Here is a 17019-nt window from a genome sequence, read left to right on the forward strand (position 1 = left end):
TTCAGCCTATGGTCAGACCTTGCCTGTGCCAGCACTGGTGATGAAGGGCCTTAAAGTATTTGAACAATGTAAAATTACCTGACCAGTGTCAAGTCACAGTGGTTTTTTACTATGGGCTAGTCCTGGAGACTGCTGTAAACAAAAACTCCAGAAATTTCCAGGACTTTAATTAATGTATTGGGGGAGACGGGGGAAGAAAAATATCAATATACAGAAACTTCCAAGCTGTGTTGCCTCATTCTATATGAACGTTGCAGATTGGACAGAAAGATAAATGGGCCACAAATGCACCTCTGACCTGGTGTTTTTATTGCACCTGTGAGCCCTTCAGGCATTTCATCCTCTGTTAGCGGTTGTACACAGCTTTTTCTCATGCTTCCACTCAATGGAAAGAATAGGGCCACCCAGAAGTCCAATTCAGAGTTTCTGTCTAATGCAAGACCAGCTAGTGACTATTAAATGTGGCCACAGAAGCTCCAGCGTCAGAAAAGACCTTTCCAAGAGTCAGTGCCAGACTTTGATTTTTCCAAGATGACACTTAAATACAAGCTAATTCACTTAGTGCATTTATTATCCAAATCTGACCTTGTCAATGATAAGAATATGCAGTATATCATCTTGAAGCTTGAACCAAACTAAACCTGTTTCCATACACAATTGCAGCCTATCTAGGCCGATAGGAGGAGGGAGTTCATTAAAAAAAATTTTTTAAAAAATTTCAAAAAGTCAATATCCGTGTTCCAGTCTGAGTTGTAATATGTTTCTTTCAACCTGACTTCTTCCATTTTGCAAGTTGAAAAATACTACATACAGCACTTTGGGTGGTACAGCAACACCATTTATAAGTCAAATCATCTTCCCCCATTGAAAATATAAATTTAAAAAAATACAATGTTTCATTGAAGTTACTATTTAAAAATACAATGGTTTCTAAAAGTCAGGTCACCTTCCCTCATTGAAAAAAAATACACATTAAAATCACAGTTGGTTTTTACCTTTTAAAAGCATCATAATTACAACTTTGATACAACAGAGGTTAATTAATTCAGATAATTGCTGAGGTGGCATTAGTAGAAGAAGCATGAAATATTGGGCTTTATTTCACTTTGTTTCTTATGTTAGTTTGCATGTTCTAATGGACCCCTCCCAGAGTCTCAGGGCTGGATAAACTGGTTCTGTGAACTTGCAGCAGAAGGTGTGCAAATGAGCCATGCCATTGCTAACATTGTAGAATGAAAGGATTCCTGCTTCATAATCTAGAAAAACGCCAATGCGATCAGGATCATCTTCTATCCGGATGGGGATTCTCTCTCCCTTGTGAAATGCCCAGTATTCAAAATCAAACTTCTTAAGGCACCAGGATGCTCTATTCCAGCCCAGGCGACAGGCTTCTGAGTCTCCTTTCCTGCCAATGGTCGGGTAGGCTGCGCCAATCCACCATCCTGCTCCAGCCTGAAGCAGGTCAACCTCCCAGTAATGGCTCCCAGACAGGAATGCGTCTCTGCTTAGCACTTGCCATAATTTATCAAATCTCTGGGGATTACAGGGGTAAAATATTCTTCTCCAGCTACAGCTTACTTCAAGACGGTCATCTGACAATTTCAGTCTCGGGTGAATGCTGTCGTATTCCCAGGTTGGTGATCTTGCATCTGCAGTCAAAGCCATAAACATACTTGCTACATTTCTCATGGCCCTTGGAAGAAGTCCAAGTTATAAAATGCCTGCAGAGGAGCCCACAGTTGGAAGTGTCTTGGGACAGTCAGAAAGCCTGCAGTCCCAGGAGCACAGGCTGGAAAAGGCACGCCAAAGGGATCACAGCAGGGCACTAACATTGCTGCCTCCACACCTTTGTGATCTGGGCCAACCATGGTAATGGGGACCTCAGCCACAGCACCAAGGTTGCTTTACATTTAGGGCTAGGACTCAGCCAGGAAGGGACACTGGTCTGGAGAAGGCATTCCAGTGTGAGCAAGGCAGGCCCCAACACTGCTGACTCTGCGTTAGGGATGGGATTCAGCCACAGAGGACACAGCTCCGGGGACACTGGAGCTGGAAAATACGCCAAGTGCATAAAGCAGTGAACCAACATTGCTGTCCCCACACCTTTCTAATCTCGGGCATCAACCACAGCACTAAGCTGCCATTTGGGCTAAGATCAGGATTCAGAGAGCCACAGAGCCTACAGCTCCAGAGACCCAGGGACTGCAAAAGGCGTGCCAAGGGAATCACAGCAGGGCACCAACAGTGATGCCTCCACACCTTTCTAATTTGGGGCACCCGTGGGGATGGGGTAAGGTGAAGCCATACACTGAGAGTTACAGTCCTGTGGTCTGTTCAGCCTGGAGGAGACTGAGGGGAAACCTCATTGCAGTTCACAACTTCCTTGTGAGGGGGAGAGAAGAGACAGGCACTGATCTCTGTGGTGACAATGACAGGACCCAAGGGAAAGGCCCAAAAGTTCTGTCAAGCAAGGTTTAGGTTACACATTAGGAAAAGGCTCCCCAGAGGGTGTTTGGGCACTAGAACAGACTCCCCAGGGAAGTGATCACAGCACCAACCCTGACAGAGTTCAAGAAGTGCTTGGAAAACACTCTAGACACGTGGTCCTGTGCAGGCCCAGGAGTGATTTTTGTGGGTCCATTCCAGCTCAGTGATTCTAGAACTCCAGTATAATCATACTTACGTTTTAAGAAAAGCAACCGATCAATAGGAGTCATGGTTTTCAGCACTGTCCCAGGCTCCTTCTTTGCAGTGGGATTGAGGCTACTGAAAACATCTGGGCAAAGATGAAAAGGGACAGCTTAGGGAGTCTGTCAGTTCTTCAACAATAATTTTCCAACTTCATGGACAAACCATGTTACTTTTTCTGAGGAGGAGCTACTCACTCTGTATGCTTTCAGTGTTAATGCTCTTTGTAGAGCATGGAGATGCTGCACTGGTGTTGCCACAGAAATACACAATTGAGCACAACACCAAGAAATCAGACCTGATTCCTTTAAAAGTAGCATTTATCAGATGAAAATAGCCAGGCAGTTGAAGACAGCTGCAAGTGCTTGCTGCAGAGCACCTCCACCATGCTTTCTAGCAGTCCTACACACATCCTGCAGTGGTCTCTCAGATCAGAGCTTACCATCTGCCCCAACAACCTGCTAGTGTCTTTTTGGTGGCAGTTCTCTGATAAGGGATTAAAAGGCAGCTGGGTGAAATGCGATGGCCAGTATTGTCTACTCAGTCAAAGAGCAGCAGGATTTTTCCCATGGTTAGTTAGTTTTGTGGCTCTCTGCCCCATTAGGAAAAACTCCTTGCCCTAATCACGCCAAAGGTCATTTAAGGATGAAATAACAGCTCAAAGACAAAAGGATTTCTACATAGAACATGTCAGCTCAGCTTTACAGTACTAAAAATCATCAAATTTTTTGAGTATTATTTTTTTGACTGAGGCAGCTTACCAGGTACATCAATTAGAAAAAGTTTTAGAATTTTAGAGGTACCCCAGTGCCAGAGCACTTACACTCAATTGTAAGTGTAACTGTAAGTAGCTGAGACAATAGATAAATTCTATAGGTGTGATGGTTTCCATTAAATTGTATTGAAATACCTGATAGAACTGGGGGGGGGAGGGGAGGGGGGGGGGAAGCCAGCAGACAAACCAAAGATCATTTTCAGAGTTGGAAGAGAAATCTCTTATGTTCCTAAATCACCACTGCTATAACAGCATTACACCCATGCTGTCAAAAAGCAATACCCATGCCTGAAACACTGTTGTTTCTCCAGATGATTTGGTAAAAAGTCCTGTTCTTACTTAAAAAGTACACTTTATTTGCAAAGAGAGCAGAAGAAAGCAAAATTCAGAGCATTCTCCCAGGTACCTTCTTTAAGCCGGGCTTCCAATGGTTTCTGTAGAATGGACTGAAGAACTCTGATGAAGTGTTTATAATGGTTAAGTAAGTGTTCAAATGAGAGAGGTACTGGATGCCACTTTTCTGACGGGTGCCTGGATTCCTTAATTTCCTTCTCAATTTCCATGTACTTCTGAGGGCAGAAAGCCAAACACTACAATTAGCAGAGACTGTGACATGAAAGGACTCTTCCATCCCAGCTCCCATATATCACAGAGGAAGGACAGCTCCAAACTTTGCTGAGATCAGCCTGCCTTTTAGCTCATTAGCCTGCCCATTACCTCCTCCTGCCAGTGGAGCCACACCAGACATGGAGAACCCAACAGCCATGGTTAAAGAGATCCCCCCAGGATGGAAATGAGTTTAGCCTGGCCAGGACCCGTTGTGGGAAATCCCATCAATGACAAAATCAAACTATTGGGTTTTAAAAGCAATCTGAAGAATAAAATCCAACTTCCCACAAGAAAATCTCCACAAAATCACCAAGAGCAGCTCCTGTATGGAGGTATGTTGCTAGCACACACAGCAAAATGCGAGGGCCTTATCACAGCTATGGAAACTCAAGTCTGACAGATTGCAAGGATGCAAAAATGCTCCAGAGGAATCATCCTGTAAGAAATTGCATCTTTTGTCTTGTGTCAGGTCATAAGCACATGGCAACATAATCTTTACAAGGAAGGTGAGGATCATTATCTGTAGGCAAAAAGAACAACATTGGCTTAAAGTGATTAGGATTTCTTGCAATTAAGGAAATTACATATTTTAACTTCCCTCCTGAGGTTTCCCATGGGCTGGCTTTTCTCATATCTTCATATTACACTGAACAAGAAAATACTTGATACAGCATTTGTCTTCAGGATTAAGAGACATGTATCTGTCTTTTCCATCTATGCTTAAAATTAACATGAATTTCATACATACCTGAACAGGAAGACCAAATAGCTCAAAAATCAGGAACCAAATTTGTTCACCAAAACACCAACACAAAGCAAATTAAAAAGCACTTAGGAAGATGCTGCTTACATACAGAAGGATCCACAGAAGACATCACTAGAGAAATTCAGAACTGTTAGGGTAAGAGGTAGAAAGAGACAATACAATACTACCTCCAGCAAATGAATAGGATCACTGTCCTGTTGTATTTGTCTGATTCGATGTGTGAAGGTCTCTAGGGCTGCAAGCTGTTCTTGACAGAACCTCAAATGCTGATCATGTGTTCCCAGGGCTTGCTGAGTCTTTTCATCAATGAAGTTTTTTGCCAGACTCTCTTCTTCCCGAAGAAGTAACTGAAGCTCAGCCATTTTTTCTGACAGCTGCCGTTTCATCATATCAGCATGTGCCTATGGATAAAGCAGAAAAATGTCTCCCCCCTGCTCAACCATAAACATTTTAGATGTTTCTCTTTCAGGCTTTCAGTGCTATGTTTTGGTTGAATTTTACTGATTTTCTCCAATCTTCAGAAACATGTCTCTACTCCTTAAAGTGAGCACAGACATGATCTACCTGCTGATGTCTAGATGGAAAAGAGTGAAGGAAGATTCCAAGATGCCTATTTATGTCAAAAAATCTGTTTTCAGCTGGAATTAACAGGGTACCAATTGCAACGATAAGCAGACCTTGCCCTTCAGTAGCAAGACTTTGCTTTTAAAGCAAGCTAGAGACAAGTAGCTGGTAGGAAGAGAAAGCCTCCAAAACAAAGTGGCATCAGACCAAGTCTCTAAAGCCCCCTCAAGCTCTTACTGACATTTCTGTAACAGAACTGCCTAGCGATGCTCCTGAGAGCAGAAGTCATTTCATGCTCTATAAATGAGGTGCAGCTTAGCATACATTCCAATTCTTAAGACAGAATCAACAGAATTGTTCTTGTGTTTACTCAACTCTGAATGCAGAACATTCAATAATGCAGTTCAGTGCAACACAAGATACATAAGCATAGCCAGAATAACATAGGCAGCAGAGGCTACCTGCTATTCCTCTGCATAAAAATTTCACCCTTGGTCAGAGATGTTCAGCTGATCAAGGAATGAGGACCAGATCTTTGGAGACTCTCCCTCTTCCCTCTCTTTGGTAGTGTAATATATGGTGATGAATACAAGGAATACACTCTTCTCCTCAGAAGAAGCCACCCAATAGATGGCTGGGTCTTTGGATAGCTACAGAGAAAAGAAAATGTCTCCCCTTGGAAAATGACCATCCAGTGGGGAGCAAACCACACTTTACCTTCACATCCTTTACAGCCTGCTCTATGCTCCTTCTGTTGCCATCTTCTTCCTCTTTTCTCTCTTCTAGATTCTTCAAGCACACTGACATAAGTTCCTATACAAAAATGAAACAAAATAAAACAGTTTCATAACAACATAAGTAAAAACCAGGAACAACTCTCCAGCTTGATTTCCATATAGGGGGGCACTGCAATATGACATTTCAGAATCAGAATATTCAATATAATCAGAATTGGAAGGTGAAACTCTTAAACTAAAGGCCTTTTATGAGGCTTATTAAGGCCAGTATAGTGATGAACCATAAGGATTTCAGCATTTCATCTGGTGGTTATACTGGTAAAGTTTGAACAGCTGGGGAAATTAGCACCACCTTCTTAAAGCACAGGGAAACCCAAAGTGAAAAAAACATATTCTATGGTGCTGCGTATTTCAATTACATGCTAATGCATTTAGCAGCTGAAGGGCAGCTAAATACTTTTATTGAGAGGGTAAGTGGAAGGCTCCATTTAGCCTCAAAATCCAATTAACATTCAGGATGCTTCCCAGTGTACAAATGAGCAATCAGATACCCTGCTATCACCACAGTGATGCTGTAGTCTGGATGTCTGCAACAGCAAATAGTGTCAGCATGGCTGGTGATCAGTCACAGTATCTGTGACACTTGGTGTGCCCAGCGCAGCATAATTAATCAATGTTCTGCTTATGTCTTGTGCCAGTTTCTCTTCTGCAGCCCTCTGAAATTGGCTGCCCTCTGCCCAGCAGGTTGAACAGTCTTGGTGTGCCTCCTAAAGCATTTTTGTCATTAGTAATGTGAAGGATACAGTCAATGCTGCCCCATGCTCTCAGTGCACTGGTGCTAAACCAAGCCCTCGGTAGATACCAGGTAAGCTAGGGCCAGCTGTAGCTGCTATCAGTGTCCTGTTCTGCAGCTGAGAGCCAGCCAAGAACACCTGCATGCACATGTACCAGTTCACTGCAGCAGCCCCAGGGCAGCGCAGCATTTAAACTCTGCAGCGTGGACAAACAGAGCATGAAGTGTTGCTTCATGAGCAATGGTTTGCATTTCTGATGTGTCTCCTAAGAAAACACACGCAGTTAGTCATTTCAGTATGACAGAGTCAGAAGAAAATGGGCTCCCAGCAAAAGCCAGAGACTGCATCTGGAAGGCCCTTGGCACAGGTACATCTATGCAAGCAGGTAAATGTTCTTGAATAGAGCAAGATACTCATGCTGTTTATTCCAGCCACAGTTTTCTAGTCTCATCCCTGAAGAACCAGAAGCGTTCTACACCACTAGAGGATTCAGGAATATACCAGGAATATACCAGCCTTCCTTAGTTTATTTTGCAGCCTAGACCTCATTCCTTTCCTCAAAGATTGGCAAAGACCACAGAGAAAAACCCAGTCTTCCTTCTTTGCTAGGAACACACATCACTTTGTGCGCTCACAACAGTGACCATATGCAAATACTTACATTAATTCCAAGTATTTCTGGTTAAGCATTACATTCTTTACAGAGGTGCACGAAAGAGCTCCTTCCTACCAACTGAAGACTGTGCCAGCAACCCATGTCATTCACCTTGAGGAATCGACTCTGAAAGTCTTCCTTTGGGGATATTGCCTGGGTACTTTAACTAATTCAAGTGAAAACACTGTAAAAGCAAGCATTTCTGAGATGTCACTCCAGTCAAGCTCACAGGACACATATCAAGTGCAAAGAATGCTGATCCTGTGTGCTGCATTCAGGAGCACAGGGAACATCCTTTTTGAGATTTTAAACAATCTCTGCTCCAGGGATGAAGCAGCTGATGGATCTCACACAGTGGTTTTCATGTCTTAGCACTCACAGCTAGGATTTGCTGAAAGATCTGTGGAAGATTCTCAGCGCAAGAAGTGCTGCCTGGTTGATGTCATGCCACAAGGGCTGTACTGAATAACTGCTCACAGCACACGAAATCACTAGTCAAAACACCATCTCTTAGGCTAAAACTATTGGTTGTGCCTAAAATCTCTGCAGCACACCAGCAGGCAGGTGCAGTGCTCTGCGTTGCTCAGACATCGTAAATGGTTTTAGCTCTGTGCTGCTGTTTGTGGCAGCGCAGTGCACAGCCCTCTGCCCTTGTAATGCTCTCTAGCATGAAGTGCAACAGACTGCTCCAAGAGTTTATCATGACCCGTGTACAGACCCACAATCTGTGTGAACTTCCAAGCAGGAAGTTCTGTAGGAACTGTTCTTCCTTGTGTCTTCTGTAGGAAACCTCCTACACTACTAGCACTGTTCCAAAATATCACACAAGGCATGGGAAGGAACTTTCTGAAGTTGTAGAGAAAAAAGAAAGAAAAAACAAAAAAAAACATCAAGGAAGGAGGGAGGGAGGGAGGGAGGGAGGGAGGGAGGGAGGGAGGGAGGGAGGGAGAGAGAGAGAGAGAGAGAGAGAGAGAGAGAGAGAGAGAGAGAGAGAGAGAGAGAGAGAGAGAGAGAGAGAGAGAGAGAGAGAGAGAGAGAGAGAGAAAGAAAGAAAGAAAGAAAGAAAGAAAGAAAGAAAGAAAGAAAGAAAGAAAGAAAGAAAGAAAGAAAGAAAGAAAGAAAGAAAGAAAGAAAGAAAGAAAGAAAGAAAGAAAGAAAGAAAGAAAGAAAGAAAGAAAGAAAGAAAGAAAGAAAGAAAGAAAGAAAGAAAGAAAGAAAGAAAGAAAGAAAGAAAGAAAGAAAGAAAGAAAGAAAGAAAGAAAGAAAGAAAGAAAGAAAGAAAGAAAGAAAGAAAGAAAGAAAGAAAGAAAGAAAGAAAGAAAGAAAGAAAGAAGCTTCTGAACATCAAACCTCTGTGTTGCAGTATTTTAAATCTCCCAAGGTTAGCACCACAGCATGCTGGCCTTACTAACCTCCTGCCAGGCTTTCCAAGCAAAACAGCACAGGCAGGAGTATTGGCAAACTTGCAGTTTCCTGAGGATATTTGGTGGACAGCTAAACTGGGATGAAGGAAAAAATCTTAGGGAATAACCCCTGGTGTGGCTGTGGCTAGGATGGAGTTAATTTTCCTCATAGCAACCCTTGTGGTGCTGTGTTTCAGATGTGACTATACTGTGAGTACACAGAAGACCAGAAGGGGACACAAGCAGGAGATGACCCCTACTAATCAAAGAAGTCATGCATACCATATAACATCCTGCAAACTGGAAGAGGGCTGTTTAGGTGGGTTAGCTGTCTTTTGCTCGGAAACTGTGTGGTGAGTGTCCACCTTTGCATCACTTTTGTTCTTCTTCTCTTCCCTCTACTTCTTCTTCTCCTATTAAAGTTATTTTTATCTTAATCCATGGATTTTCTTGGTTTTAGTGTTCCTCTTGCCCTGTCCCACTGGGCAAGGAAGCCTAGTGAATAAGCAGGCAGCTGTGTTGTGCTTAGCTACCTACTGAGGTTAACCCACAACATCCAAGAGCAGTTATCAGAGAACTCTGCACGGGCAGGTCACTGTGATCTAGCCAGCGACCATGGTGGGGCCAGGGCGTAAACAAAAATGACCTTTCCCCTTCCCCTGATGGAAAGCATCAATGTTTCGGTCAAAGGTCAACAAAAACAAATTTCCTGGGACAGCCACACTCCTGATTCCACATACAAGGTCTGAGGATAAAATGCTGCTGCATGTGATCTAACAGTCAAAGTCACTTCCTCCTTGCCTCTCGATTTATGCTTCCGTTTTGTGGACGCTGGGGTGTGACTGATTAACTCTTTCCTCTTTGTGAAAAATGCTAATCACTTGGTTTTTAAAGATTTTAAAAGTTTAAAAATAATAAAATGGTTATAAAAATAGTAATACAATTAGAGTAATAAAATTTAGAGTTAGGATAATTACAAGGCAATAAAAAGCAAAGAATTACAGATGTCCGGATGCTCTTGGACACTAAGTCACGAAAAGCATACCTTGTGAACAAAGGAATAAACTTTAAAACAATATCCTCTTGCATATTCATATATCCTTCATGGTTATGCATGCATTCTATTTAAAACAAGAACTCTCTCTGTTGTATGTCAACTGTTTCCTTTAATCCCCATGGCATCTTTGAGTCTGAGCAAGACCTGAAGAAATTAACTTCTTCTAATAAGAAAACCGTAAATTCCTATTTTCTGAAAGATTTAGGTATTCCTCAAAGCAACTATCTAATTCCTTAAAAAAAACCCTTCACATAGCAGAGTTTCTATTTTAACATTATGTTGGAACCTAAAACTACATTTAACACACTACTTAAGAGAATTTAACACAGCATAACTATCTAACATCACACATATAATATTCATTGTAACATTTGCGAAAAGCCAATCATAAAACATGCATTTTACTCTTCGTACACAAACCACATCCTTGTGCACTGGCATCAGGCTGTCTGTATGGGCTGTACAAACCACTTGTAGAGCGGTTTGAAACTAGTAGAGAAAACACGAAGCAGCTTTGTTCTGCTAGTTAACACAAGGTTAAATCTGCTAGTCTACACAAGGCAAGGCTGGAGGCTGCGCTGATACTCAAGAGATGCCGCCATCGCGCTCTAGCCAAAGCCAACCCAGCGGCACGCGTTCCGGGAGCAGATAACCGGCAAGGCACCGGAGCGGGGTCTCAGCTCCCGGTCTCACCCCTCTCGGGCACTCACCTGGGTGCGGCGGACAGCCTGCGGCAGGAGGCAGGCGCGGTGCCCGCGGTGCGCGCCCAGCGCCGGGCACAGCGCGCACACGCAGCGCCCGCAGTCCTCGCAGAACAGCTCCAGCGGCCGCCCGGCGTGCGCCCCGCACCGCCCCGGCTGCCCCACGGCCCCGCACGGCCCCGGCTGCCCCACGGCCACGCACCGCTCCGGCTGCCCCACAGCCCCGCACGGCCCCGGCTGCCCCTCGGCCATGCACGGCCCCGGCTGCCCCTCGGCCATGCCGGAGCGGCGGCCGCAGGGCGCGGAGGGGAAGGACGCGGGGCCGGGAAGGACGCGGGGCCGGCGGGGCGGGAGCGGGCGGCGTGCGGAGGGTGCGGGCGGCGGGGCGGGGCCGCCCTCCGGGCAAGCGAGATGTGGCTGAGGCTGCGACCGCGGTGATTTATTTAAAAAATACGGATATTGATCGAGTACCGATATCCAACTGTGACGGGCAAAAACTCTCTAACAGTTTAAAGTTAGAAAGTGTGTGCTTATTGCGATGCGGGATAGCTCCCAAATACACACCGCACCTTCCAGGTGATTACATACTTTTATCCATACAAGTATTGAATACCCAAAATACAAACACATATTCATAATTTTGGTACATCCCATTCCCCGCTTCGTATGCTAATAATTTCAAAAGCTATTAAGCATGCATAGTTTTTTCCTTGAAATAGGTCGGTGGTCCCTTTCATGGGGAGGGGTCCCAAAATGAGGAAGTAAATGAAGTCTTCCTCGTTCTGACCTTTCTACCTTTTCAATGCAAATATGACAAATGAACTCTTGGTAGAACTCCCATTCCTTGTCTTCAATTGGTTTCAGAACAGAGGAGGCCCACAATTGTCTTATGTTCCTAAAAGCTATTTGTCAGTTTCTATATTCTTCATTATAAACCCAGCTAACTAAACATTGTGCTGACAAGCAATCAATTATTAGTTAACTACTGACCCCTAACTTCATCAAGGCCTACTCATTTATTTTAATTAACTCTAGTAAGGCTTATCTCTAACTAAAATCTTGGCTCCTCTAAAATCTCTAAATTCCTTAAAATTTATGTTCCATTGGCTGTGGCCGTGGCCATGCGGGTGAAGGGCTCCAGTGCCCGCCGTGCCTCTGGCCTTTCTCACTCACCCCAGAGTGGGACCCACAGTGGGAGAGCCCCAAACCCTGGGAGTTACCCCTACCGGGGCGGGTTGGGAAACTGACACATCTGTGGAATTTCAGCAGCATCGGTGTGGGGTGGTGATGCTCTACCTCTCTCAGCCCCAAATTATTAGGCTTACCCAGAGATACAAACCTTTGAAGGGAGGAACATCAGGAGATGGGCAAAGATTCAAAAGAGGCTCTAACACCAATGTGGCTGTCCAGCTTTTTTATTCCATGAGATCCGGGGGAAAAGAGCACAAACAGGAAGGGTCATGGCCTTATCTAGGCTCTGGACAGGGAGGGCTTCTCTGGCTCCACCAAGCCCGTCAGGGCAGGAAGGAGGGGACACTCTTATCTGATCAGAGACACAGGGGTCCCTGGAAATGGGGAAAAGCACAGCCTGAGCTCACTGTAGCAGGGTGGGCTTCAGTGTCATGGCTAAGTGCCCCAGACTAAAAAGCAAGATGTTTTCTATTTTCCATCTGTGTAGCAGTTGTCTTCTTTTAAAGTGAGCAGCTTTCCTTATCTCTTCCACAACCAATCCTCCCTCCGGGGAAACATCTGCTGATAATGGGTATTAAATGTCACAGTGTGACTGATAAGAACTATAACATCCCATTGTGAGATGCTCTGCACACAGGGAGGATCCAAGCATTCCTACCTGGATATAATCTGGTTTTTTGAGACACCAGACTCAACCTTTTCCATTGGATTCCAAAGAGGAACAGCTGAAGTTTTCCACTGGACCATCAGAAGACTACACCATCTACAGCATCACTGCTCTGACAGAACCACATCTGCCACTCCAGCAGGACTGCAGCTACTCCAATTTGGATTGTAACCAACATGCTGGCCAAAGGGGTGTCAGGTTGTATTCTGACTCTTTTTCTTTTTTATTATTGAATGTCTTTTGTTTCTTTTCCTTTTTCCTAATAAATTGTATTTCTGACTTAGAGTCTCTCACTGGTTTTGCTTTCAAACCAGAACACTCAGCAAAACACCTGATACAAAAATGTGGGGGAAAATTGTCTTCAGGATATGTTTTGTCACCTTCTATTTTTCAATTATAATTTTGTGCTCTGAATAGTCTCATTTATAGAAATCAAAATAGAGTGCTCATGCTCTTACAGTGTTTGCACACTTACTTTCATTGACTGAAATTCAACCAAATTCATGCTAGTTTTTTAAAATGCTTTGTTCTTCCTGTGAATAAAAGCAATACAGAGTATTCACACACACACACATGTGCATACACACACAAGATGTGAAAAACAAGGAAGATATTTAAAAACCAAGCATTTTGGTGCAACCTGTGGGAGTCAGAATATATGTTAGTACATCAAAAATGTGGAATACTGAGGAACAGGGGCAGTCATGCCGAAACCAGGCAGAATTTCATGCCTGCAAAGATGCTGCTACCATAACCAATGATTTAGAAAGTGCCTTTTGTATGTACAAAAGTCAGGTTTTTTTCTTGAAAGCGTTTCGTACAGACCCCAGGCTACAGTCATGGAATCTTAAGGATCATTATGGATATCTGTAGATTGTTTGTTCTTGTTCGGCACACTCAAAAAAAAGTGCCAATGTCTGCTTTAATAAAATAAGAGTTTCACATCCTCTTTGGTGCAGTTTAACCAGCTCTGATGCTTGACCTCAGAAAGAAAGATTTTCCTACTGTCCCACTTTTCTCATTACAGCTGGAGCCATGCTGTTTCACTCTGCCTTTCCCAGGGGAGTTTTATTCTCATCTTCTCCATCTGTGCCCATACAGGACCTGTAGATAGCACCCTTTGCTGTGCTAAACATTGGCAATTCCAGACCTCTCGCCTCAGGCTCCCAGCCAGAGCTCAACCTGCAGCTCCCACTGCAGCTGCAACCCCAGCTACCTGCACAGGATGTTTGCCCCTTTTTTTGGATTGAGTATATCTGCTAATATATGAAAAGGGAAAAAGAAAGCTCTCACAGCATTTTACACTGCCCTTACTTACAACATTAGTACAAGTAACAGAATTAAGGCTAACAATGTTATCATAGGGTAGAAATTATTATTAAGACAAGATCATGAAAGACTCTTGAAACTTATTTATTGTCTGACTTGTTAATCATTCACTACTTGTTGGACATGAGAATGGTGTATCCAGTTTTCCTAATACAAAATTTTAACAGAAAAATTAAAATGTTAAAGAACACAGAAAGACAGCATATGGTCCCTCCCATTTAGAGTCTAATTTGACTTTTTTGTGAGAATATCTTGCTTAGCACTACATCTGCAAGTTGTGTATAATTCACGTCTATTTCAAGTGGGCTGGGTTGATGCTATTGTGCATACTTTCTCCATTCCTCAAACCCTTTCTGTATTTTATATATAAAATACTGGGTTGGGCATTCTTTTCCATCCAGAAGGCTCATTTTAGCTGGAATATAAGTTCCTGACAGAGCTGAATGTCTTCCAAAAAAGCTTTCTGCCAGTGCCACGGATTGTGATGGAACATTCAAAACATTCCACAGTGCCAAATTTATGGTTTGTGGCCATTTCAGATAAGTTCACGTGCATATTTTTGTGTTCATTCCCTCTACTTGTCCTGAAGATTGTGGGTGATACAGTTAGATGTAATTTTCTCTGTGTTCTCAAGGACTTACACAACTCATTGTTTACATTAGCTGTAATATGAGCATCCCTGTCTGATTAAATGGACTCTGTAAAACTCTGTATCTAGGTTTAACTTTTTAAGCCAAGGCCTTTTGTGCTCCTCTTGTGCCAGCCCTTTTTGCTGAAAAGGGTTCTGCCCAGCCTGATAGCTGATCTGCTATCACTGGCAAATGTTTACATGCAGCTGTAGGTGTCTACAGACTCTACCTGTAGTCACTGAAAAGGGCAGTAGATTCATAGTTAGTCATCCTGTCTCTGAGCTAGGTCTGATACTTGAGAACTTCTGGTAGACTGGGAAGCTGTTTGTGATCCTTCTTGCAGTGGCATAAATTCCTGGAGCTGCCCGTTTTTTTTCTTTTTTATTTGGCTAGCTGTTGCCTCTGCCTCTCCACCTACTTTATTGTGAAACCTTATAACCACACAGATTAAATATCTCTTTGGAAGAGTTGGCTTCCCCTCTGTAGACCACATTCCATCATAATCTTGTGTCACCTCCCAATTTTCCCACTGTTTCTTTCCTTCTGTTGAGCAGTCCTTCTCATACATGGTCTTAGGGTCTCAAATTTGGCCATTCACTCTGGCTAAACACAGCCACAACTGCACGTTTCTCTGTTATCAGGTAGAGGCATTTGGCTCACTGGATTCTAGGTGCTACATCCTTTTAATATTATCTGCCATTGTGAAGATCTGTTCATATCTGCGTGCCCATTGCAGTGTTAGACTTGGGCTGCAGTGTCTCCACATCGTGTGGGATAGGAACTGTTCAGGATAAGGGGAATAACTAATTTCTAATACATCTGCTGTTGTTGCTACTGACTTAGGCTGGTGCTTCTGCTGCAAGTGAAGCTAATTTAACTGAGTAATATGCAAATGGTCTCTGATAGGGTCCTAAATTATGCTTTATTCCTCCACTGGCTATTCCTTTACATTCGTGTGCATACAGATTGAAGGCTTTTGTATATATAACCTAGGAGCCCAAGACCAGGAGCAGACACCAGAGCTCCTTTTATTGCTGTGTAAACTTATTCTTTCTCCAGGTCCTATGCAACAGACTTCATGTCTTTGCTCTTGGTTTCCTCAGTCAGAGGCTTAGTCAATTCCTCTACTGCAGGAATATATGGCCAACAAAACCTCACAGCTCTGAGCAAACCTGGTACATGCTTTTTGTGACTGGGTGTGAGCTGTCAGAGCTGTCCTCAGAGCTCCTGAGCTTATGCTACTGCACTGGGTGCCCCATGACACCCATCTCTGCCAGTCTGGATGCAGGGATCTGAACCCAGCACCTGACTGACTGGTGGAGGGCAGGGCAGTCATTGCTCATTCATTCAGAATGGGGCTTGCCTGTTGCTCATGAGGGTTTCAGCCAGATCTCTGGTTACAAACATTTTAATCCTGGTGTAGCAATGAAGTAAAAGTTTGAGCTGGTGCCTTGAGGAGGAACCCTGAACAAAGGATTACCTGGGCATTTATACACTCACAGTTTGTATGGCAGAAAGTCTGAGGTCTTCCAAATGAGTCTTCAGCTCCTGCTGTGCCTCAGTGTCCAGTCCCCAGGCTGGTGCCACAGGTCCCTGTGCCAAGGGTTGGCAGTTTGTGGCCTCTGGCTCCCATCCAGCGCTCAGCAGAGCTCTCACTGCAGCTGCACCCTGAGCTGCCTGCCCTGAACGCGTTCCTCAACACACGGCTGGTGTTCACCACCACAAAGCCACACAACGCTGATGGAAGATACCCAGCTCAGGACTCTGGTTCTTTTTCTGGAAAACTTAACCCCCAGCCTGTTGGTGCCCAGTCTTAAATGTTTTAGCGTCACTTCGTGGGTTAGATAAGCCCAGACACGTCTTGATCTTTGTGAAGTTTATGTAAACTTTGCTCACCCTCTGTTTTATACCCTCTTGTTTGTAATGACAGCAAACTCTGAGGGCATATTCCAACCTATTGCCCTGGTTGCTGATAAGAACATTAAGGCACTTTGGGCTCATCTTCTGTCCCAGAGGAATGGCACTTGTACCCAGCTGCAGTTCAGGTGTTCTAGCCTATCTACCCAAACTCAAACATAAGGTTGTCTGTAAGGACATTTCAAGGCCTATTACTTGCAGCATTAGAATTTGCAAGTTATTAGTACCTAGGGCATTTCCCATTACAAATAAACTTACTGAGCTAGATTCTCTGCTTTCTAGTGTTTTAAATTGTTTACTGTGGAGAAGAGAGTTGTAATAAAACTAAGTCTGATTTAGTGTACAATTTACAGGTCTTGGTGCAGATCTGGACATCTTTGCAGCCATCTACAAAAAACTAACCAATCAGCTCAAAACCAAGTGGAATCACCACTTCGGCAATGACATTGAGGACTGTAATTTGAATTGCAGTAATTCACCATCTAGCACCTGGTGTTCTAAGTCCCCAACAGTATCGAAGCTGCATATCCAGCATGG

General features: G+C 43.7%; 1 protein-coding gene across 3 annotated transcripts; it reads right to left on the minus strand.

Moving 5' to 3' along the window:
* Window positions 1-553: 553 nt before the first annotated feature.
* Window positions 554-16331, minus strand: TRIM14 (tripartite motif containing 14). 3 transcript variants are annotated; one of them, XM_072921914.1, is made up of 6 exons: window positions 16066-16331; window positions 6120-6215; window positions 5006-5239; window positions 3870-4032; window positions 2684-2776; window positions 554-1649 (listed from the first exon to the last, which is right to left on the minus strand). In XM_072921914.1, the coding sequence occupies exons 2-6, from the start codon at window positions 6207-6209 to the stop codon at window positions 1114-1116; spliced, it is 1116 nt and encodes a 371-aa protein (XP_072778015.1). In that variant the 5' UTR covers window positions 6210-6215; window positions 16066-16331; the 3' UTR covers window positions 554-1113. The 3 variants fall into 3 exon arrangements, with proteins under 3 accessions (XP_072778015.1, XP_072778014.1, XP_032600133.3); XM_072921913.1 differs by lacking the exon at window positions 16066-16331 and adding an exon at window positions 12089-12121; XM_032744242.3 differs by lacking the exon at window positions 16066-16331 and adding an exon at window positions 10759-11117.
* Window positions 16332-17019: the final 688 nt, after the last annotated feature.

This window comes from Taeniopygia guttata, chromosome Z (assembly GCF_048771995.1).
Source record: "Taeniopygia guttata chromosome Z, bTaeGut7.mat, whole genome shotgun sequence".
Lineage (NCBI taxonomy): Eukaryota > Metazoa > Chordata > Aves > Passeriformes > Estrildidae > Taeniopygia > Taeniopygia guttata.

Excerpts from the sequence above, each read along its gene's own strand:
- TRIM14 (XM_032744242.3), bottom strand. The coding sequence starts at position 11,028 with ATGGCCGAGGGGCAGCCGGGGCCGTGCATGGCCGAGGGGCAGCCGGGG. Across the intron at positions 5,240-6,119 it reads AGGCTGTAAAGGATGTGAAG|GCACATGCTGATATGATGAA; the intron begins GTAAAGTGTGGT and ends CTTTATCCATAG. Across the intron at positions 4,033-5,005 it reads ATCCTATTCATTTGCTGGAG|AAGTACATGGAAATTGAGAA; the intron begins GTAGTATTGTAT and ends TTCTGCCCTCAG.